Source organism: Atta cephalotes (genome assembly GCF_000143395.1).
Source record: "Atta cephalotes unplaced genomic scaffold scaffold00015, whole genome shotgun sequence".
Lineage (NCBI taxonomy): Eukaryota > Metazoa > Arthropoda > Insecta > Hymenoptera > Formicidae > Atta > Atta cephalotes.
In genome coordinates, this window is record NW_012130079.1 from 3,018,642 (window position 1) to 3,042,432 (window position 23,791).

The following is a 23,791-nucleotide window of genomic DNA, read 5'->3' on the forward strand; positions in this document are numbered from 1 at the left end:
TGATTATTCTAACTAAATTTTCATTTGAGAAGAACAAAATTTTTTTAATTAAAAAGTAAGAAAGTTTTTGTGAATCACATATCATACAAAACATTTATCTCAGTATACTTATGGATATTCCATACGATGGTTTCAAGCGGATTATCATAAGCGCCCATCCGTTTTCCATCGCTGTCCGTTGAAGTTCGTCGCGCAAGCTCCTGATTATACATTCTGTTTCCTCCCACGATTCCTTCGCGACATCATTAACGCACACATACACATTGTAAGCCGGATTACGCGAGAGACATACGAGGTCCATATCGCGGACATTTCGTCTTCAGATCGTAAAATCCAGCCGCGGCCGCTCGCGACTTATTATGAATCGCACAAGCACTGTCATCGTTAAGTCGCCTCGATAAGTACTAACGATATCGCGTTGATTTGACATACATCATGATCTGATGGTACTCGACTAGGTATAATCCTGTGATATATACATTTTTTTCATTTGTGAATCCCCAGGTCGAGTACAGACCTTGTGTCGTGCCAGCGAGCGCGTGGGAACTCATTCGTGAATTTCTGCAGGGATTCTTGGGTTCAACCGTATCTAATCAAGCTCCTCAATATTTACAGGTGAATATTTAGTATTAGAAAAATGTGTCTTTGTGCATGAAAAGAAAGATTTGTTAAATCTAAAAATTTAATTAAAAACTTGAAATTATTAATAATTTCATAATTATTTAATTATAAGACGCATAATTGATAGGACGCACAAATTGGTTGCTAGAATGTCAAAATTTGTTGCAGCGTTGCTTATCATGCTTGAGATTCCTACTCTCTAAATTCTTTAGAATTTCACTCTAAAGAATGGAATCTCACTTTAAAGAGTGAAAATTGAGACAGTCTTGAAAAAACTGTTTTTGCATTTTCAATTTTTAAGCATTTCACTCTTCGGAATTCACTCAAAAAATTTTAGAGAGTATATAATTATTTTGGTCTAATAAAATTAATAATCTAATTAATTTATTATATTTATTATATAATTAATTTATTATATATTTATTATATACTAATTAATTTATTATATAATTAAGTCTAATTAAATTATTTCAAATCTATATCTAATTAAATTTTTTAGATACTTCAACAAAAGCATATTCTTCATGTATTGAGAATGAAACTTTTAAATAATTTTGCTGAAAAAATCTCGATGTGTAATTAAGTTTTTTTAAAATAACTTTTGTAGAATCGAATGAACGAAATTTATCAGCCGATGGATACGATACAACAGTATCTAGAACACTTCAGTCAATACAGGAAAGCCACAGGAGTAATTTAAAGGAAGCCATCGTAGTGACTTTGGGCCGCATTATTTATTTCACAACGTTAACGGCGAAATCGATTGAGAACTCTACAGATCCCGCTAATATTTATTATATTATGATCTGCGCGTATTTATAACGATGTCACTATTTTTCGAATATTATTTGCTCACGTTAATTTTATTACCAGAGATTTGTATTATATATTATTTATATATATAATTAATAAAAATTTTTTTAGAATAGTAATTTGCATGCAAAATGATATCTAAATATTTTCAAAATAATCGAGATTTTCGTCAATTCAACTCTTTATTTTATTTCCGTATGCATTTCAATTTTCCTCTTCTATTTTCAATTATTTTTTATAAACGAACTGTAAAAAAATTGAGTATTCTGTTCTATATTTAATTTAATTTCTAACGTATAACTTAATTAGTATTATATTAATTAGTATTATATTATTTCGGAAATTATAGAGATTCCAAAAATACATTTTGCAAAATCAGTTTGTTTTGTATAATGTGACACGATGCGCTATCTATGAGAGAACTCGAGAAACTTTAATGGAGCAGCCACACGCAATTGATAAAATATTATATTATAAAGCCAATAAAGTAATCTATTGTCATTTATCGGTAAAGTTAACTTTATCAACTGTGACAACACTTTAAAAATAAAAGTACATTTTTATTGTACATGTTTTTGTACATTTTTTTGTCGCGTTTTTGTGTTCTTCGACACACAATGTATGCGTTATAATCTTTTAAAATTATTTCTTAATTACAAATAACTAAAAAAAATAGCCTATTCAATAATGTTTGACAATAGAATATTATTACCATAATATTACCATAAAGTCTATTACCATAAATTTAATTGCAGTTTATATTAAAGTACAAATACATAAATTTGCCTAATAATGTCAATAATATTAATTTTAGTATTCATTTATGCATGATGATACTGCGTTATTTTTCAGATTAAAGTTCTACTTTTGGTGACAATGAGGACTTTAACCTAAAAATGACGTGCCTCACATTTTCAATAAAAACTAATAACACCATCGTATTCAGCAGATAGAAATGTATAAGACTCACTATGTTTTTTACATTTCTCAAAAGTTAATCTTTTTTTAACATTGTTCTTTTTTTTCCTAGTGTAGAAGTGTTCACAAGGTAGTTCAAAGGTCTACCTACGCAATTACGAATTGAGTAAATTAAGATCATTAGATGACTTGGAATTTTCAGTTTTATGTAATAATTATTTCCATGAAGAAACATCATAATTAAACACACATACACAAACAAAACTTTAATTATATTTCCTTACATTATTATTAATCTCAAATGCTTTTTTAAATATAATATTATAATTTAATTGTAATCTTTGAATACAATTAAGTTATAATGTTATAATTAAAAAAATTTTAGATTAATAATAATAAATTTTGTATAATGTGTACAAACCGAAGATGTATATCCGGTTATTGGGACCGTTTATCTCATGATGATAAATCGATAAATATACTAAATCGAAATTATGTATATATACAATATATTAATAATAATACGCTATATGTTATAATTATCACGTTTTGCGTACGTGATTATATAAAGATCACGCCATGCGCAAACAGAAGAAAGATAATAATGTTTAAATATAAATAAAAAATATAAACAGAATATTTATCCACATTCTTTTGGCTTTTTTTTATGTATGTAATTACGTGAAATTGTCGTATCATTCCGTGAATGAAATTATGCATACCGTAATGAAACTATGTAAATTTTGTACTCATAAACATGTGAATCAAATGATTTATTTTTGCATGCGCGATCCGGATCGGCGATAATTGCATTTGTTATACCAAGCTGGCGATAATTTGATTACCAAAATTGTTAATTTTATTTTTCTCGACACACGGGTTATCGCCGCGTCTCATTTATCGGATTTTTGAAAGAAACAAACGGAATATTGATGGTCATCGAAAAAAAATGGGCCGCGCAGAATCACGTGACTGCGAATGCGACGCCATGCGACGCTAACCGCAGGAAGTTGCTCCAGACTGAAAACCGAACAACTAGAACTAACCGGAGCAACAGCGGTGAGACTAGTGAGACTAAAAGAAGTGCGACCGCGGTGCGAAAGGACAGTGTTCTCTACGCATGAGAGTTGTCTGCATCGACGAAAATGGAGGTAAAAATTCGTGAAATCGCCATAATGCGAAGGATTCGACAACTGCACTTATCATGTTTTCTACTTTCAGATCGAAATACTGTCGACGAAATCGTCGAAGATGATAGCCAACGTGAATGTAAGTAAAGCACAATAACTGTAAAATCGAATAATCAATTGAAATTTAAACGGAATATGATAATTCGAAATTCGAACGATTGTTTTTTGAAAGGGACCTTTTTATTACATGACGTGTATCTTGTAGGTAAATGCAAACACTACGATAGGCGAAGTGAAACAGGAGTTGTATAAATTAAAAAAGGCAGCAAACGTCAATAGGCAGAGTCTGAGATTGGATGCTAAGGGAAAATCATTGTCCGATTCAGAGACAATTAAATCCCTGTCGCTGAAAACGGGTGGAAAGTTGTATTATAAGGATCTCGGTCCTCAGATTGGTTGGAAGACTGTATTCCTGTTGGAGTATGCAGGACCTCTGGTGGTATATCTTTGGTTGTATCAACGTCCCTGGCTGTTTTATGGAAATGTGGATACCAGTAATTTCCACTATATAGCTAAGTAAGCCACTGTAATTATATAACATTATTAAAATTATAATCTACATTCATATATAATGTATATATTTTATATAAGTATTTCTTTTTTTGTACTTAATTATTTATACATAAGCAATTTTTTTTCTTTTTCAGGTGTGCAGCAGGTGCCTGGTCGATACATTATGTTAAGCGTCTCTTAGAGACTATATTTGTTCATCGTTTTAGTCATGCAACAATGCCATTGCGTAACCTATTCAAAAATTGCTCCTACTATTGGCTTTTTGCTATGTATGTGGCATATCACACAAATCATCCATTATACACAGCTCCTTCCAAGTTTCAATTCCACATTGGATCGATAATATTTGTGCTGTGCGAGTTGGGCAATCTCAGTATCCACTTAGCTCTGAGGAATTTGAGACCATCAGGCACTACAGTCAGGAAAGTCCCGATGCCGACCAAGAATCCTTTCACTGCACTCTTCTTACTTGTCTCCTGTCCTAATTATACATATGAGATAGGCAGTTGGATCGGTTTTACTGTAATGACATCATGTCTTCCAGGTACGCTTATCCAGCTGAAATTTTATGCATGATTATTTAATCTTTAACATCGAATGCAAATGAAATGATTATACGAATCTATGTTTTAATTTTCAGCTGGTCTGTTCACGCTTGCCGGTGCATATCAAATGACCGTGTGGGCACTAGGCAAGCACAAGGCATACAAGAAAGAATTCTCGCATTATCCGAAAAACCGCAAAGCCATCATTCCGTTCATTCTTTAAATTAAGGCATTTATTTACAAAATATCGGTGATTCATGATACAATGTTGATTTTACTTTGTTTCTGTTTTTTTTGTTTTTTTTTTTGTTGAAGGAATATTAAGCTTAGCAATTATGACAAACATGTGATCAATAATAGTGTCAATTTCTAGTAAAAAATGAAATTTCTAAAAAACAACAAAAGATATATAATATATATCTTAATATATATTATAAGATGTATAATATATATATAAGCATTTTAATTCCAATTTTTTATTTTTATACAAGTCTTAGGGGGGAAGTTCAGTTCTGTTTTATGAAATAATCTTATCTATACCTTATAAACATGGCATGATATACAGCGCTCTTATTTTTTAACAATCATAACAATCAGAACAAATATATACGTATATAATTACATATAATTAATATAAAACATAAAAAAACATATAATTAATATAAATATATATATATAATTATTTTTAATTATCTGTCAAAAATATGCTAAAACATTAATTTATCATTAAAAACTTTACAATATTTAAGTTCTTGAAAAAAATGATTAAATGTCACAAATTTGTTGTCACAGATGATGCCACAGATGTCTTTTCTTCCTCCTTTTCTTCACAAGGAATCTTGCTCAACAATTGTTTGATATCTTCTTTTAGTGCTAAAATAACTTTCTTGTATTCTTGTATTTGTTTCATATATTTCTCCTGCAACTCGTAGTATCCGTGATACGTTTGTTCCAAGATTTTTCTCGCTTCTGTAGGTCGTATGTGTTTTTGCGTTAATCCCAGCAAACTCTCCATATATAAAATGTTTTCTCGTGCTTGCTTCAACTCTTCCCTCAATGCGTTCAATTCCACAGTAAGTATACTATTTTCCTCTGTCATCTTCAATTCTTTGTCACCTTTAGACGTATCCCGGAACTGCTTCTGCTTCTTTAGAGACGCGATAGTCTTTTCCAATTGATCCTTTTGCCTGATGAATTCACACTGCGCATCTATGTCCGCTTTGCGACTACGTAGGATTTCATCATCCGCACTATATTTGTGATATAAATTGATCACCGCGGTTTTCAGAGCGTTCGGTTCTTGTATAAGTTCCGAGGCTTTAAGAATGTCGACGCGAATTTTTCGTAACAGTTGCTGACATCTCTTGTTCTTATGGATTTCACGATCGATCTCTCGGCGTGCGCTCCGCAATTTCTCCCGCTCTTTGTGTAGCTGCAGCTCTAAGTTTTCGTTTATCTTTTGGAGACTTATGATCTCCTCCTCTATGTTCCGAATACTATTCTTCAGTTCCTGTATCTCCTGATTCCTCGGTTGTATCTGATTCCTCAACTCATCAATCTTAAAATTCGACACAAACTTGAATTTCTCCAATTCCTGATTTATTCGCTTCATATCATATATCTGTTGCTCTTTATTCCGAATAGTAGCGTCCCTCTCGGTGATTTCCTTCTTTAGATCCGTTATTTGCTTCTCAAGATCTTGTATATTTTTGAGAAACTGCGCATATTCGCTTTGCACCCGATTCACTTGCCTCTTTAGATCATCAATGTCTCTTTGACTCGCCATGAATTTGTTTCGCATTACTCCGGCCTCTCCCTTCAGTTTCAAACTGTTCTGCTTTTCTTCGTATAGGAGGTTCTCGTATTTCGTACGTATTTCGAGAATCTCATGATCCGCGTCATTCTCTATTTGCGACATCAATTGTTCATGAACGCGTTCCTTATGTGTCATTTCGTCGAATGTTTCTTCCAGTTGTATTTTCTTCTCGTAAAGCAAAGCTTCGTATGTCGTCATGGTTTTTTGTAATTGCTCCGCGTCGCTTTTCTCAAGATCTTTTAATTGCTTCTCGTAGTTCTCTCGCATAGCATTAGTATGTTCTTCAAATGCTTGATATTTGTCATATTCCGTAATTAATTTGGCCTCATAATTATTTTCCATTTGTTGTATCGCTTCCTCGTGTAACGCTTTCATCCTCACGATATTTACATTCATATTGTTCACCTCATTTCTGTGATCCTCCCGATCCTTATCTGCTTTATCTACAAGTTCCTTGATGGCTTCACAATAGCCTTGGTGCACCTCACGTAATTTATCGTTGTGCTGAATATCAATTTGCCGCAGTCTATATGCGTGCTCCGTTTCCAATTCTCTCAATCTCACTGTCAGATTTTTGATGTTATGTATCTTTTCTTCTAAGTCATCTTTACCGATTAATACTTCGTTCATATACGGCAAATCTCTGCTCATCTTTACTTTCCCTTCGGGAAAGAATAACTTCCAAATACATAAACTGCCATCCTTTGCAACTGAGATCAAATAATTTTCGTTGTAAGAGAGTGCGATCTAAAAAAGAAGGAAATACAATGATTAGGAGAATAATTTATATTTTCATTTATTCTCATTGTATTAAGAGAAAGAAAGATACCGCCGTGACATCGACGCAGTGCATATGGAAATCCATTGATTCTATTGGAGTTTGAAGCGGACTTTTCAATGAAATGATGATACCACTGGGAGAAGTTATGAATAACATTAGATCATCTTTCCCCATGATAATTTGTTGCATTTCTTTGCCAGGCAATCGAAACTCTCGTACTATCTGATAAAGAACATATCCCAGTCAGCAAAATGTTAACAATTTGCTTACAAATTGATGCAAATTTGATAAAAAATATTAGCAAATTGACATCAATTATATTCGCATTAAGCTTACGTTTTGCGGACAAGGCTCACTAACACAATGTAATCAAATTGTCGACAAAGACTGAGGAAGTTTTGATCGATTCTTGCAATCAATTTAGCAAACTTGTACACGGTTTGTGCCGGCCGATAATTCATTCTTATATTACGTCAGCAGATTTTGTTATATATCTGCTATCAATTTGCTGACATCATTGAATATAACAGAATTTGCATCAAATTTGATGTTTTTTTATTCACAAAATGTATATAGCGAGCATTTGATAAATTGTTTTTGACTTGGCTGATTGAGTAAAAGTATATTTCCAAAAGTAATCGCATAATTTTAAAAATAAAAATAAAAGATATCAAGATATACCTCACTCTCCTTGATTTCGCGTATCTGATCGTCCTGTGCAATGCAGTAAATGAATGACGTGTCCGAGGAAAATGCAATGTCGTGTAGGACAACGGCTTTCCAAATAAACTCGCTGGATCGCGTACCAGTGGTCATATTCCACTCATATATAGAACCTTCCGCACCCAAGCTTAGTATTTTCAGATCCGTCTGCGACCAGAGAAGCGTCTTCACTTTGCCTGTGTGTCCCTTGAGGACAAAGGGATTGGAGAAGTCAATAGAGGTGTACACTTGTATAATGTTGACATTGACCGCGGCGAATAGATGACCATTGTGACTAAAGCGAACTGTTTTGCAATTTCTGATGGCGATTTCATGCATTGGTAGCAGATCGTCGATCAAGATGCTCATGAAACGTAATTTATCAGTAAAGCCGATCAGACAGAATAGTCCCATCGGATGCAATGCGACGCTAAATATATCTTCATCATATTGCTTCAGCATAATAAGAGTTTCTGTTTCAAAATCCCACAGTCGAACGCTATGATCAAATTCGCCGCATGTCATGAAGACCGGCTTCCACGCGCACATGGAGAGGCCATTGATGGAACCATGATGTAACGGCTGGCCCATAATCTCCATTTTCTGTGGTTCCGGATCCATCTGCAGATCTGGACCCCACAGCATCGCGTAATACAGTTGGGACCAACTGGTGGTGACAATCAATTGGTCAAAGCTGGGATTCACATTGATCGTGTGGATCTTGTAAAGATTCGGGTCGTCGTCCTTCACCATTCGCTGTGGAATCACGTAAATGTTCCTCTTCGTATAGTTGTGTTTCCCTTCTTTTTCGAAGAGTACGATGGTTCCTCCGCCGTGCGCGTAGGCAAATCCACGTGGAAATGCGATTAAGCAGCGTATGTTTTGTTGCCAGATAATGTCCTCCCTGATTTCTAAGCTAGCGACGGTGGGCATAACGTACTCCTCGCGAATCTTAAGATTCATTGTCACGGTATCAGTCATCCTGTACACGTTTTTAAGATCACCGTTCTCTAGGTAGAGCATGCGGCCGTCATCGGTGCCAACCATAAGTCTGTCGCCGTCCAACCAAGCCATCGAACAGACAAGGAGGTTCTCCGCTTTAGCGAAACCATATGGGCGCCATATCGAATCAGAAACGATAAGAAATTTAAAGGTATAAACACCACCGACCGCTACCACTGTCGCGTCTGTTGGATTGCAGGATAACACATCGGCGATCGCCAATGGATTTTGTGGATTGGTCAGCTTAAACGTTGACTCGACCTTGCCCTTTTCCCAGTTGTAAAAGAGCATCGTTTGATCGGGTTCGCCAGTAATTGCTACCAGATTCTTACTATCGAAAGTAAAACTTATACATGTAAACCTAGTTACTCCTGGAGCGTCAAAAGGTATCCCAAGCAGCTTCCTACGCTTCAGAGAGTTGATATCATAGATGGATATAGAAGGTTTGTCTCCTATATCGGATAAAGCAACAAATTTCCTGAAATTATAGATTATTTAATTACAATCTGTATGTAAAAAAATAGAGAAAGATTAAAATATATCTACATCTTATACCTTATGAAATTATCTTTTTATTTTTCTTTGTAAATTGTTATGTTATCTTTCCTAATAACAATTTATTGGCAATATATTAGATTTGTTCTTTTTAGCAGAATTTCTTGTACAATTCATCTCTCTCTTTCGCATTGAAAAAGAATTGATGAACTGTGCAGGAAGTTCAGCTAAAAAGAATATATCTATTAAACTTAAGAATACATTGAACCAATATTGAGCTAACACTGAGATTAATATTGTGCCAATAAATTGTTTTCTATATCAGGGTTATTAAAATTAAAAATATGAAAGTTTGCTTCAATTAATTCAGTTTCATATGGTTGAATGAGTTTCTCTTTATTTTATTTTGTTTTCTTTTACGGACAAATGCTCATATACTTCATCAAATTTACTCACTTATTGGGCGAGACACAAATGCCATTTGCGTCATAATATCTTTCAGGTAATCGAATCAGTTTCTGCTGACGCTGAAAAATATTGTGAATGGCCAATGCATTGCCGACTGGATATAAAACTTCCGCATCTGTGATATAATGCGCATTGTTGGCAATATCTGTCTTCAAACCGTAGAAAACGCGAGTTTGCAAGGATACAGCCATCTCGCTTGAGAACTATTTTTTATGAAAAGTTATCAATAACTTTTCTCTTGTATCTAAAAGGAACGACTTCCTTTCTTAATTATATTTTCCACAATTTTTTCACAAGTTTTCTTCTTTCTTTCTTTATTCGAATATAAACATACTCCATTTCAAACGCAAAGATATATGGAATGCACCTGAAAAAGACAAATGAAGTTTGTTTTCTGCGACTGCAAATGTACACTTTTGAAAATTAAAGTGAGATAGGTATATGTTTGATGTTTGTCAAAAACGAGAAAGAAAGTTCTAATGTAGAAACAGCAAACAGATCAATTGATTCACAATTTACACAGAATTATTTACATCTCCCTGGTAACGGTGCATCTTAGGGTGCGTTTCAAGTTCACACATGAAACGCATGATGCATTATTTGTCTCTATTGTTTACCGAATAATAAAGAAGGATACATTATTATTATTAACGATATAGCAAACGAGAATAGATTGAAATGGATTAAAATAAATTCAGATTTTCAAAATTACGAATTCATGAATGTTAAAATGAATTCTTTTCAATCCTGAATGTATTTTTATTCATTAATAGGAATGACATGGAATATATTTCTATGCTTTTCAATCTAAAAATAATATAGTAAAATAAAATATAAATAAAAAAAAACAAATATAATAACGCTCAACAATTTGCAAAGCAATATAAAAATTCTTGATAACGATTAATAAACGAGCAAAAAGAGATATTAGAATAATAATAATTTAATTATAGTTAATACATAAAATAATTCAGTAAACGTTTTGACTTACAGTCTTCCTCAATAAAATACAATTAATTAAAATATTAAATTCTACAGTCTAACATGTCAAAATAAGGTTACATTCTAAAAATATCATCCGTCCTCTTCGAGATTATTATAGTCGAAATAGTTTTTGTCACATCATGTCCAAAACGAATATATAATAGTCAAAATTATTCAAACTAGATTTGACAGTGAGAATCGTGTTAGTCCTCTGTATATAATATAAGTCAACATATAAAATTGTTCTAAATCAAATTAATTTTTTGAATTATGAATATATATTATTAAGAAAACTGTCTTTTTTAAAATAAAATATTAAAGTTATAAAATATTATAGTTAAACTTATATAACATGGTGTAATTTTGGAAAAAGAATTCATCAACAATAATAAATTAATTCGATAATAAATTAAAATTTTGATAATTGCAACTGTAACGTAATAATAGCTTGAATATGATAAATATTATCGATTAAGATAATATTCAGATAGCGTATCATATACGCTACTTACACTTATACTTACATAAAGAAATTCACAATATTTTGTGTAAACCTGATCGTTATTGATTACAATATTACAACTAGTGAGAGAGAAAACGCTAACAGCATGTGAAAGTTCTTATAGTATGTCAAGATATGCTCCATCCAACAACTTAATATCTTTCGTACAATTGATACCATTTTTTTGTTCTTTTATGTGAATCATCTGCGTGATTAGTTTTTTTTTATAATTATGTTCAATTTCTAGTATTTTGACATTCTAATCAGAATGCATCCTTAAATGCATACACTTATCTATTTAATGTATTAATTTTTACATATTTATAATTAAATTGATATAATTGATATAATTAATTTGATTTTTTTATAAAGTAAGTGTTGAACAATTTAAATTTAGATATACAGAATAAAATCCGCTTTAAACGATTTATCATTTTTGTTGAAATTCGGAATAAAATTTTATAATTGAATAGAATACACATAAACGTGTATTAAAATTATTAAAATTAGCGCCGAGATACTACCATGTCTTATAATATTAGAGAGAGAGCCGACTTTACTAGATAAATTTACATGACTATCGAATGGGATCGGAGATAATTGAAGAATTTGACATTACCAACTGAAGACGTAAAAAATTTTTAAAATATATCCATAATAAAATATGTATTAAATTTATGAAAGATTTATTATTATATTAAGTTCTTTATAAAAATAAGCATATTTATAGAGATGTAATAATATTACATATGTGTCACGAAATTGCATTTTCTCCACAATTATCATGCATGGATAATAACAATGAAAGTGAAATTTTTAATAAAAATCGGTTCAATATCGAAATAATGCTTACCTATTAAACATTAATAATAAATCATAAAATTAATATTGCACATTATGAGGTAATTATAGGATAATCATCAAAATTTTAATAGCACACAAACTTAAATAAAACTAGTCTTTATAATACTTTGTCGATGATTGAGGAAGCAATTGCGAACGGTTCCATTCGGAAATCACTTGCTCGAAACCGCCGTGTTTTGGCGCCAAATCGTGTTTGGGTATCAAGGATTGACGTAAAAGGTTTCAATCGGTAATCCAATCGTGCATCACCATTACACGGTTTATCAATAATATCAGAAATTTGTCCTTTTGCGCTGTCATCTCGACATTGTTTGCTTGCAGTGTTCTAACCTATTTTGATCTTTATTTCCAAGGTCCTTAAAATCAAGAAGAATCGGAGTTCTAACGACCACAAATTATTTTCTTCAATTCTATCGTTGATTCTTTATAAAAATGGAAGATTCAACAACAGCACGTCTAAAGAAGTTAGTTGCAGACAGTAACGAAGCTCTGGAACTCAGATTAATCCGCAATCTCGATGACTTGCATTCGGAAGAGGCTATCTTCAAACCGGAGATGACTTATCAAGTATTCGGAGATAGGTTTGTTGTTATAATATTAATTTATTGAGATTTATGTTTTTTATTAATTATTATGTAAACATACGCATAATGCATCCTTATCCTATCATTTATCCTTGTTATTTATCGAATGTTGAACAAGAATAAATGATGCATTATGTACATCATGCATGAAATATATGTGTGTTGTATTTTCATGTAAGTGTGGATCTTGTTATTCTTATTCTTTTTATTCTTCGTAGGGAAATAATATTTGGTTATTTGGACCTGAAAGTACAGCTGTTCTATTCGGCAGGCTCTTTGGAAACATATTTAGGAATGAAATATACTGAGAAAGTAAATGCAAAACATGAGGGAGTTGAAGCCGATGAGGTGTTAACAAAGATCATTCCAAAGCTCGCTCCTGATGTTCACTATAGCTTAGCGAATTTCACTAAGGCGCTTGCCAAGGATGATACATTTATACCATATGGAGAATTGATACAGTCTTTCTCAATAAATGGTATCTAATTCTCTTATTTCTGTTTCTATACATGTAACTGTCAAATTTAAAAGCTATAACGATTACTATTATTGTTTTTATTGAATGATACATAGATGAAGGCATGACGAGGCAATTTGTGATTTATAAGGCAGATATGGGTTACAAAGGATTCAAAGAATATCATCAAAGAATTCAAACATTCCTTCTTTGGTATATAGATGCGGCTCTTTTTATTGATATCGATGACGAACAATGGCAGTATTTTAATTTGTAAGTCATTCGATATCCTATTACTCAAATCAATATATAGATGTGTATAGTATACATGATCTTCATTGAATAATCACTTTTTTAAAAGATTTGAAAAATATACCACGTCTGTGGGTACTACCCGATATGCAACAATTGGTTTCGCTACTGTGTATCAATATTATGCTTATCCACAACATATTCGGCCACGCATCGCTCAATTTTTAATTTTACCACCATTTCGAAGAATAGGTCTTGGCAAACATTTGTTGCAAGCGATTTATCGCGAATACATGGGAAGGCGCGAAGTTAAGGATATAACAGGTAACAGAATAATCGTCGGCAAAAGCATATTCCGATATGCACTGCTACTAAAAATTTATAATTTACATCATATATACTACAGACTTTCAATACTAGCGAGAATACTATATTACGATGATGATTTATTTCGAAGGGTTCAAAATTTTGATATTAAAAATTTTTTTAAAGCTTGAAACAAAAAATTAAAAATTATACAATCATTAATTTAATATGATGATAATAATGAAAATATTTTCATTAAAAAATGTACTAATATATTTATGAATATATATTATGAATATATTTTCTTTTTTTTATTTGCACAAATGTATTTTTTAAACGTCGAAAGTTTAACTTTGAAGATTTGAATTCTTCCAAAGTTTCACATCTTCGAAGTAACTAAAAGTAACATTTCTAATGTTTATATGAATATGGTCAACATTGCGCGTTAATGATTCTGCATTTTAATAAATCTATGTTTATAGTGGAAAGTCCGTCCGAAGATTTTCAAAGACTACGAAACTATGTGGATGCCTTAAATTGCAGCACATTATCCAGTTTCGCGCCAAAACGTTTAAAGCATGGTTTTGATAATGAAATGATTGTTGAGGCTAGAAATGCATTAAGAATAAATAAGGTATCTATTAACATGTGACTTATTTTGTATTATCATTACTTGTTTTTCTCCTTTCTCTCTATTTTGTAAATATTTTGTTCACAGAAACAGGCTCGCATAGTGTATGAAATTCTACGATTGCAGGCGACAAATGTCGCGGATGCAGAAGAATATCGAGCGTATAGAATAGATGTAAAGAAAAGACTGAATATACCATTTAAAAGAAAACAGAATGAGGAGATGAAAATAGAGCGCGCGTTGAAGAATACCGGGGATAAAAGCACGTACACGAATGGTAATGGACTACCATCTGATGAACAACGCAAAGAAATACTAGAAAAGGAATACCGGATTTTGGAAGAGGAATACAAAATGGTCATTAAGCGGTTGGAGTACGCTTCTGAGCTGTGAAATATTATGTGAAATGCACATTGATTAATTAAAACAACCGATGGTGCCATTGTGGCTCCGCTAATTATTTTAACTCTTTTATCTTGCATTAGATATATATAATATTGAAAATATGTGAATATAATATTTCTAACGATATAAATAATATAATAAATACAAAAATAATTTTTCACTAACCAAGAGATAGGAAATTACCAAATTGGCACCTTCGGCAGTTCTAATGGGATACTATCAGCGTTTCTAGTATTAATTAAAAAATTTTTAAGCTGTGAAAACAAAATATGAATAATTTCCAACGTTTTATATTTGTGTACAGATATGTCAATTCATTAAATTTATCTTGCTTTTCTACTTTTATGATGTTTAATTGTTTTCGATTATTATTTCGATAAGCCCGAGCTCGATTCAAGTTCATTGATCCATGTCAGTTTATCGTCAAAATGGTTAAGTAACCGCTCTTTCGAATTTTTCAAAATTTTTAGTATAAGATTTGTCACTATCGTCAAGATAAAGAAATAGAATAGTACATAAATGTCTTGATAATTTGCTTTGTCGAATGCACGAATGGAGATTCTGCAACGTCATCTAGTTATTTACATTCACGATGCGATCTGTGTCTAAACATCGAATAAAGTGAGAACGGCTAATTACGAATTATGGTAATGCAGCGGGTAGAATGTCTATCGTATACCTACAAATCTCATGTCGAATCTGAATCATCATACACCATCCGAGGAGGCCACACTGCTAACGCGGGGTTATAAGTTTGGGAGGAAGCTCGGCGAAGGTTGTTATGCAAAAGTCTGTATCCTAATTTAAAAAAATCTCTATTGTTCCTGTCAGACACTTTAAACATTAATTATCTCGTTGTAGGTGTATTTAGCTGAATATAAGCCGGAACATGAGTCGGAAACGAGTAATAACTTTCTGGCTTGTAAAGTAATCGACACTGCTAATATAGCAAAAGACTTTGTTCAGAAGTTCCTGCCACGTGAGCTGGACATTCTGGTGAAACTGAATCATCCACATGTCGTGCACATTCACAGTATCTTCCAAAGGCGCACCAAGTACTTTATATTCATGCGCTTTGCTGAAAACGGCGATCTTTTTAATTTTATACTGAAAAACGGCAGAGTATCGGAGAGTCAAGCTCGCGTGTGGTTCAGACAACTTGCTTTAGGTATCGTGATACTTCTTGAAGAAATAGCATTACTATAACAGCTTAACTATAATATAATACTGCTATAAGTGAATTTTCACCTGAGTACTAATTTAAATGTTTACTGTTACATAGATTGTTGAAGTTCATATTTTTATATAGAACTAAATATTATTATAATAATTCTATTACCTGTGCAACTATAAAATAGATATAAAAAGGTGTAAAAAAGTTCTTGATTTTATGGGTGAATTTTTGTTCAGTGTTAATTTAAAAAAAACATGAGCATTCCAAGATTTATTAAAGAGATCAATCACAAATGCAATTAATAAAAGTAATAATAAGTTAATAATTATAATTTGAGTTAGATTTGTGCATTTAATATGCATTTGTTTGCGGATGTTTCCCCTAATGCATATTCATTTACCAGGTCTTCAATATCTACACGAGATGGAAATAGCGCATCGCGACATTAAATGCGAAAACGTTCTTATCACGTCAAATTACAACGTTAAACTAACGGACTTTGGTTTTGCTCGATACATGATTGACAGCCATGGCAAACGCGTTCTGAGCGATACGTATTGCGGTTCGCTGTCGTACGCGGCGCCGGAGATCCTCCGTGGTTACCCATACAATCCAAAGTTATCCGATATATGGGCACTGGGCGTGATTCTCTACATAATGTTGAACAAATCCATGCCATTCGACGAGGAGAATCTAAAGCGCCTATACGAGCTGCAAATATCGCGCAAATGGAAATTCCGCAGCAAAGTAATCGACAGTCTAACCGATCGTGTGAAGAAGCTTGTAGGCAATTTGCTCGAGCCAGACGTATCTAAACGCCCTCATACGGATCAGATTGTACAGAGCGAATGGATTGCCATGGATCCGCGCCTCCTGATGCTTTCTCCCGCGGAACAAATCGCGCTTAATAATGCGATGGAGGAACGCAAGAGGTTCGAGGAGAAATTTATGAAGAAGGAAACGGTACGGGCGGAGATAGTCCCAATCGTACAATCGTTGCTCTTAGACATTCTTTATAAGTCTAAATGCCTCTTAGTATCGTTTCCGTCGTACATCGTAATGATGATGCGTAGAATATTGCATCCATTTGGTGTACACGCGCATTCGATTGCGAGACTACCTTGAATAATTTTGCAATATGTGCACTCCGAGCGAATCAATTTTTTTACATTTCGTAGAAAAAAAATCTATAACTAAAAAGAGAACACGCATAACGCAAGTGATGTCACAAAATTACGAATGACCGATTTTCAGAAACGACATAAAATCGAGGAAACAAAAATGAATAACGAGAACAAATCCAACAAAAAAGAAGAAATAATGATCCTTAAAGAAGTTGAAGAAGTACGTGTCGTTACAATTAATTATATGTTAAGGTAATATTAAACGGTAAAACTTTCTTATCTCTTTCTTAGGGGACTGCTACAACTTCCATAATTATGACAGCCTAAGTTTAACTTAAAAATTGGTTCTTCCCGATCTGTAATATTCGTCTTTTTACATTCTTATCCATTTGTGATAATAAACTAGAAATAATTTGATGCAATGCAGTTCATATATTTTTAGCGCAGTTAATATAGATACAATTAATATATATCTACAAATTTTCATCTTGCGTTTTTCTCTTTTTATTTCAAGCTACTGCAAGTAAGAACGATAAATATAAAATAAATACTTATGTATACGTACCGAATTTTTCGAATTTGAATAACTCTCCGCAGGTATTACTAAGAAATAATGCGTATTAATTTCCTATATATCGTGCTTTTAAAACGGTCGTGCTATTCTCTGTTGTTGCTTTGACATAATAATCGGCACCGAAAATGAAGGTCTTTATTTGCCCCTCCAAAGACATTTTAAAAATGTGTTCCGGACGGAAAAGTCCTCCGAGATTCCACATACCATCGGATCGTATTAACAGATGTTGACCATTCGGCGTCTTACTGATTACAAATGAACTTGAACCCGGCAAAACGTATTGATTGAGTTCATTCCATGTGTGATAACGTAATATCAAGATTTCCTCGAACAATCGTAAAAAAATCCATAACGAATAATCGATTGATTCCACAAATACCTCAAGTATATCAGGCACGTATAATCCTGTCAAATATTATTTCGTAATATTACAAAATTCTTCATTGCTATAATATGATTAAATATTTCTTTGTGAGATTTACCTGCTACCTGATAAAATTGTTCATCGGTATACGAATAAATTGAGACGAAATCTTTTGACACTAATACTAGAAACATAGTATCATCCAGCATTATCAATTTCTTCATCACAAACGCGCTAGCATTTGTACCGGCGATAGCATACAATAATTCCGTATCATTACAAATTAAAGACGTATTCTTTGACTCGCAAAGACAGGTACTGTTAAGATTCATGTCCTCTGTGTTAGAAATGTTAGAAACGGTTTGCAATATATCCTTATCCACCATTTCAAATTTGTTCACGTAAATAGCACGATCTGCACACAAAATGATCAATAATATTTTGTTGAATTAATATTATATTATTCATTCTTAAATGCTGTTTAATGATCTGAATATATAACTTACTTTGCAACGCAGTTGTTATATCTTCCGTCAATGTCATGACTTCCGTCATTCTATCAAAAACTGTATTTATTTTATTTTTCGTAATATTTGTTAAGTTTATCCCTTCATAGAGTCCACCGATTGTGATGTTTCCAAAAATTTCAATTTCATTTCTGAAATCCATCTTACTTTCTATCGTCTGCACCACTTTATGTTTCTTCATTTGATTGTTTATTAACTCCGTCAGATTTACATCATTCACAGTACCATCAATAACAAGAGATGTTGCATTAAACTGGCCTTGTATCCTCTTGGTTCCGAACAACGTTTGGTTTCCGGACTTCAGTAATGCGTCTTCGATATTGCGACCCATAATCGTACCTTTGACGACTAAAAAAAAAAATTAAAAGTTCTTAATGACATTTAACAAAAATATTGTTTTAATAGAAATATCATTTAATAGAAATATCAATTACCTCAAATTATTCAAAGTAATATTGGTAAAAGTTTTTTGACCTTTAATCACCAACAACTTCTGACATTTTTTAGTTACAGCATATTTAGTAAAGTTCGAAAAGTTCATATTTAATGCCTGGAGATTTTTAGCAGTCAAGCTTAATATCATTTTCTTACCAGTGACAACGTTACGTTTTGTGTCACGCCTAACAATATCCGTGTTTAAATCGATTCCATTAAATTTACCATCCCAAATCATATTATCTAAATTAAAGATATAATTTATTTTTTTTAATTCATCTTTTTAAGAAAAATAATGTTCTCTGCCTTACTTATGTACAATTCTTCAAAATGCCATGCAGCATCTATAGTTTGCGTCGTATTTTTCATCAAGGAGTTAGTCAACAAATTGTTCAAATTCAAGTCTGAAGATTGTAGAATTGAATTATTTTCTGCGTTCATAGAAGGCACCTCAACATTCTTAAATGACGAAGCTACGGTAATATGCTGTGTTTCCGTTTTGCTTAAAAATTTGCATTTCATATCCTTCCACATGTTTAGATTCAATGAATTGTTAGAATGCTGAAAAAATTTCTTATGGTTAATATTATTTTTTTTATACGTAAGATATCTTTTGTTTTACTAATGTTTTTACCTTTAGGATGATATCTCCTGTTAAAGTAATATTTTCGAAGTATATATTGTTACCATATAAAGTTGTGTCCTGATTTGCCATCCATAAATTTTCAGATAATTGCTTTAGATTCACATCTTTTATATTTTCTATAACTGGCTCCTTCAAAAATCGGGCTGATCCTAAAGTAGAAATATTTACATACATCATTAAAATCCTATCATAAAATATAATTAGTAAATTCCCATCACTGTACCTTCTATAATAAATGTAGATGGTGCATTGCTTGCGACGTAACCAAACGTCTGTGGCACGTTTATCGCATCTGTACTTAGAGTAGTAGAAATCTGTTTTGAACCTAAATTGAGATTTGTATCTAAATGCGGAAGTTTTAACGTCGAGTGGGAAGCATATATGTTGCTTGACGTAAAACCACGAGCTGCAAAAAAATTTCAAGATATAAATTGCGCATTAAATTTTTATTTCAAATTAATGGGAAAATATTACACGTAAACTTACCGAATGTTACGTGTCCTAAAGATATTAGATCATCCACCTTCAAAACATTTTCCATAAAAGATTGTATTTTTATATCATTGATTTTTCCAATATCGCTATCTCCTTTTATAATTACGTTCTTTACTCTTCTAGGTAAAGAGAGATTGAAGTAGGCTGGCGTTTCGAGATTATTAACGACGAGGTTCTTAAGATTTACTGGTCCTTTGATGCGATTTTCACCTGTCCACTCGTTCACTGCAATTTTTAGGTCTACATAATATCGAGTGTAGTGTGAGATTTAGACCAATTTTAGTTATTTTTACTTTTTAGATTTATTCCTTTAATTTTTAACGCTGATATGTTTTTTATGAAAACCTGACCAGTGAATAGCTTCGCTGAAAAGTCAATGTTGTGCAAATCTGACACCGAATCGAAAATGATTGTATTCAAATTTTGAGCTCCAAGAACATGTGAAACATTTAAATTTTTTACAAATATATCGCCCATTTTCATTGAAGAAGTTCTAATTTCCGGAGTGATGACTTCTTTTGCACATAGAGGAATCGTCAATCTGCAAGTATATATTTTTAGAGAATGTAGAATATGTGCTTCATAAAACAAAAAAATGTGTGTACTTTGGAATGGGAAGATTTTGATGGGCAGCCTTCGACAAAGTGACATTATTATTCGTGTATTTTATTCCAGAAATAATAATAGTTTCAGCAGAATTCTTCGTTACGAAATTTGTAGTAACAAAGTCCCACATAGTCACGTTGCTCCATTGCTGAAAATAAAAATGTAAAGTAAATTCAAAATTGTGCGCACACAAACACAAATTTTTAAATAATTACTGTTTTGTTGCTGGATAATATCAAATGCACCGATACGTTAGAATCTAACGGTACAGTATTCTCTAAGATTTCTTTCATCGACAGCCCACGAGACCTGATGATATCTTTAGCTTTAACAAAATTGCTGAACGTTACATTCTGCAGGAAACGATCACCAGACAATACCAACGGTGTGAGAATCTCTTTCAAAGGCTTTAATCTTTCAATTCCTCTGCCTGTTATTTTGCCTGATGTTTTGACAAGTCCTGTAAGTCTCACTTTTGTAGCAGTTATCGAACTGTGCATTATAGTGGTGGGACCATTTAATGGCAAAAAGAATTCGTCCTTAGTTAGAAATAAATCTTTTACTCTCGCCTCTTTCATGTACACTGTTTGCTCAATACTTCTTGTCGCAATGTCTAAAGGAATCAAAACGTCTGTCGCACGCAAATTGGCGAAAACATGATTACCTAAAATTCATGTATTAAACATAATGTACGAGTAATACAAGACATGTAATAAAGAAACACAATCAGCACAGCGCATTAAATCACCTGTAATTACTTGATCTCCTGAAATTTTCAAAGCTCTGTCTTGCAGGTCTCGCATTAATATTCCGTTAATAGATTTCTTAACGAAAATATCATCTATCTTAAAATTAGGAACGGGGCATCTCCAGTCAAGTAGCGTCTTTACTTTCAATTTGGCGAGCTGTAGGACCTCATTGGGTTTGGATTTCACATATTTGGGTTTAATCCCGCCATCCATAATTATACGATGAATATGACAATTCGTTTTACATTTGATTGTGAGCTTTTTGCCATGCAAGACTATATGCTTAGATTTTTCAGCATTTTCTGTTCTTTGTGTCAAAAGACTGTTCGTCAGATTCAATTTAGCATTTATACTCTTATATCGCTTCGTTAATTGGACCAATTCCTCTGCATTCTGACCATTAATCTAGCATCAAATACAAAATTATATTAATCGAGTTAATATGAAATTTTATTTTTTATTTAAACAGAAATCAAGAGACAGTGTTTTACATTTTGCATACGAAGTTGACCGATGTGCGCGTTCGAAATCACGGGACTCTTTAAATCTGGAAGTTTTTTCAAAGTTCTCTGAGATGCCTGTTGTTTGGTCTCGGAACACCAAGTGGCTGTTTCGTCCAGTAAAGATTTCCACGTTTTTTTCACCGTCCAAGTAGGATTTAAGAATTTCCATTCTCCGGCCTGATTTTGTATTACGAGCATGTCTTCGTCATATGAACGAATAGAACGAATTTGTCGAAAGTTCGATAATTTCGTACGCAATCTTAAAAATCTCCAGCCGTTGTATTGATAAATTCCTACGGTATTCTGTTCCACTGAAAACAGGATGACGGTATTTCCCATTGTCAAGGAAAGAATCTGCCTCGTCGGAGTGATCTTTTGAAACGGCACGAAGCGGCCATACATCTCCTTGTACAAGATCGTAGACTCATTACCGGCTAAAACTAGAAAGCGCTCTTCGAAATGACCTTCTTTGAAGTGAAACGAAGTGACATCGTTGGCATAATGTAATTTTTGTATCTCTACGAATTTGTTAGAACGCACAGAAAACCGGAGTACTTTCGTGAACGATCCTACGACAACAATATGCATGAAACTTTTGCTCTGAAAGGGCCAGAGTTTTCTTGCTCCATAGAACAACGTATCAATCTTGTCAAAGTTCTCTCCGAGCCAGACAAATATAGATATTTTTGTTTCTGAAGCAATTCCTAAATACAGCTGATTCATTTCGAACCAGATATGCGAATGCATCACTTCGAGAATTTCGATCTCTTGTTTGAACTGCAATTCGTATGTTTCATTTTCGTTCTTGCTGAGACATAGAATGACAATTCCTTCGAAATCCTTCTGCACAACTATAAGCGTACCGGCACTATAATTATGTACAATTATCCGTTTTCCATTGGGCTGCGGATATGTTCTGATAAGTTGCGCTTGATTATTCTAAAAATTATATAGTTTTGCAAAGTAGAATGTTTTTTTTCTATTATTTAAAAAAAATATAGAATGTAGTTTAGGACATACAACCAATTGATAAAGTAATAAGTCTGAGGAATTGACGGCAACTGCGAACCAGAGAAATTGGTTTTCATCCTGTACAAAAAAAAAGGCCGTGTCTTGAAAATCTGGTAAATTGAAGAATAAAGTCTCTTCGAAACTTTGCAGCACGTTTATACCTGTGAATAAAATCAAAACTCAAAATTGCAATCAAATGCATTTGTAAAATTTATTTCTTATTTCAATATTCAAGAATAAAATTAAAAAGTAAAATAATTATTTTTTGATGGAGAAATGTTCATTTATATCACTTTTAGAATTTGATATGATAATATATCAATATCATATGATAATATTATCAATCATATAATAATATTAAGATTCCTGTACTTTATTTATTACTTTAGATCTAATTTTGTAGATATATCAGTGTCTTTTAATATTGTTTTGTATTAAATTTAAATAAATTCTAAAAATGATATTCTATAAATGAGCAATCCTATATTTAAAACTTCTTGCAATCTCATAAAAATTATTTTTAATTTAATATTTTGACATTTTAATTGTTTTAAACATCTTTTTCTTAAGAGATATAACTTCAGTCACAGTAATAAATTAAAAAATTAAATAGATCAGTTTTTATAAATACACACACACACACGCGCGCGCGCACACACACACACACACAAAGTTTCAAAACAAATTAATTAAATTATGAAGAAATATAACGAAATATAAAGATAAAAAGTACG

At 32.5% G+C, this 23,791-nt stretch overlaps 6 protein-coding genes across 6 annotated transcripts in view; 4 read left to right on the forward strand and 2 right to left on the reverse strand.

Moving 5' to 3' along the window:
- The window catches only part of LOC105618039 (mediator of RNA polymerase II transcription subunit 20), a 96,538-nt gene extending 95,217 nt beyond the window's left edge, over positions 1-1,321 (forward strand). The window contains exons 4-5 of the mRNA XM_012199577.1: positions 505-615; positions 1,229-1,321. Coding sequence (XP_012054967.1) covers positions 505-615; positions 1,229-1,321 — 204 coding nt within the window. The remainder of the gene's footprint in view (positions 1-504; positions 616-1,228) is intronic.
- A 2,282-nt stretch (positions 1,322-3,603) lies between these two features.
- Positions 3,604-4,823, forward strand: LOC105618040 (very-long-chain enoyl-CoA reductase). The gene is made up of 4 exons (XM_012199578.1): positions 3,604-3,621; positions 3,748-4,058; positions 4,190-4,599; positions 4,696-4,823. The coding sequence occupies exons 1-4, from the start codon at positions 3,604-3,606 to the stop codon at positions 4,821-4,823; spliced, it is 867 nt and encodes a 288-aa protein (XP_012054968.1).
- Positions 4,824-5,372: 549 nt separating this feature from the next.
- On the reverse strand, positions 5,373-10,055 carry LOC105618147 (cilia- and flagella-associated protein 57). The gene is made up of 4 exons (XM_012199688.1): positions 9,853-10,055; positions 7,879-9,379; positions 7,246-7,419; positions 5,373-7,163 (listed from the first exon to the last, which is right to left on the reverse strand). The coding sequence occupies exons 1-4, from the start codon at positions 10,053-10,055 to the stop codon at positions 5,373-5,375; spliced, it is 3,669 nt and encodes a 1,222-aa protein (XP_012055078.1).
- Positions 10,056-12,646: 2,591 nt separating this feature from the next.
- LOC105618041 (histone acetyltransferase type B catalytic subunit) lies at positions 12,647-14,837 on the forward strand. The gene is made up of 6 exons (XM_012199579.1): positions 12,647-12,795; positions 13,017-13,276; positions 13,372-13,528; positions 13,617-13,831; positions 14,296-14,447; positions 14,532-14,837. Exons 1-6 carry the CDS (start codon positions 12,647-12,649, stop codon positions 14,835-14,837), a joined length of 1,239 nt encoding a protein of 412 aa, XP_012054969.1.
- Positions 14,838-15,539: 702 nt separating this feature from the next.
- On the forward strand, positions 15,540-17,474 carry LOC105618149 (testis-specific serine/threonine-protein kinase 1-like). Its single transcript, XM_012199689.1, has 5 exons — positions 15,540-15,638; positions 15,711-16,017; positions 16,427-16,986; positions 17,278-17,367; positions 17,439-17,474. The coding sequence occupies exons 1-5, from the start codon at positions 15,540-15,542 to the stop codon at positions 17,472-17,474; spliced, it is 1,092 nt and encodes a 363-aa protein (XP_012055079.1).
- Positions 17,475-17,767: 293 nt separating this feature from the next.
- Positions 17,768-23,216, reverse strand: LOC105618150 (the record flags this gene model as incomplete). The annotated part of the gene is made up of 14 exons (XM_012199690.1): positions 17,768-18,126; positions 18,204-18,500; positions 18,592-18,959; positions 19,047-19,290; positions 19,359-19,608; positions 19,682-19,842; positions 19,917-20,099; positions 20,180-20,413; positions 20,482-20,729; positions 20,794-20,942; positions 21,010-21,458; positions 21,543-21,948; positions 22,035-22,985; positions 23,067-23,216. Coding segments are annotated over 14 exons (4,449 nt in total), but the record flags the coding sequence as incomplete, so codon positions are not given.
- Between the last annotated feature and the right edge of the window lie 575 nt (positions 23,217-23,791).

Coding starts and splice junctions, on each gene's coding strand:
- LOC105618149 (XM_012199689.1), top strand. CDS start 15,540: ATGTCGAATCTGAATCATCATACACCATCCGAGGAGGCCACACTGCTA. Junction 16,018..16,426: donor GTTCAGACAACTTGCTTTAG/GTATCGTGATAC, acceptor TTCATTTACCAG/GTCTTCAATATCTACACGAG. Junction 16,987..17,277: donor AATTTATGAAGAAGGAAACG/GTACGGGCGGAG, acceptor ACCGATTTTCAG/AAACGACATAAAATCGAGGA.
- LOC105618041 (XM_012199579.1), top strand. CDS start 12,647: ATGGAAGATTCAACAACAGCACGTCTAAAGAAGTTAGTTGCAGACAGT. Junction 13,277..13,371: donor ACAGTCTTTCTCAATAAATG/GTATCTAATTCT, acceptor AATGATACATAG/ATGAAGGCATGACGAGGCAA. Junction 13,832..14,295: donor CGAAGTTAAGGATATAACAG/GTAACAGAATAA, acceptor CTATGTTTATAG/TGGAAAGTCCGTCCGAAGAT.
- LOC105618147 (XM_012199688.1), bottom strand. CDS start 10,055: ATGGCTGTATCCTTGCAAACTCGCGTTTTCTACGGTTTGAAGACAGAT. Junction 9,380..9,852: donor ATTTGTGTCTCGCCCAATAA/GTGAGTAAATTT, acceptor CTATAATTTCAG/GAAATTTGTTGCTTTATCCG. Junction 7,420..7,878: donor GCGAAATCAAGGAGAGTGAG/GTATATCTTGAT, acceptor GTTCTTTATCAG/ATAGTACGAGAGTTTCGATT.
- LOC105618040 (XM_012199578.1), top strand. Junction 4,059..4,189: donor AATTTCCACTATATAGCTAA/GTAAGCCACTGT, acceptor TTTCTTTTTCAG/GTGTGCAGCAGGTGCCTGGT. Junction 4,600..4,695: donor AATGACATCATGTCTTCCAG/GTACGCTTATCC, acceptor TTTAATTTTCAG/CTGGTCTGTTCACGCTTGCC.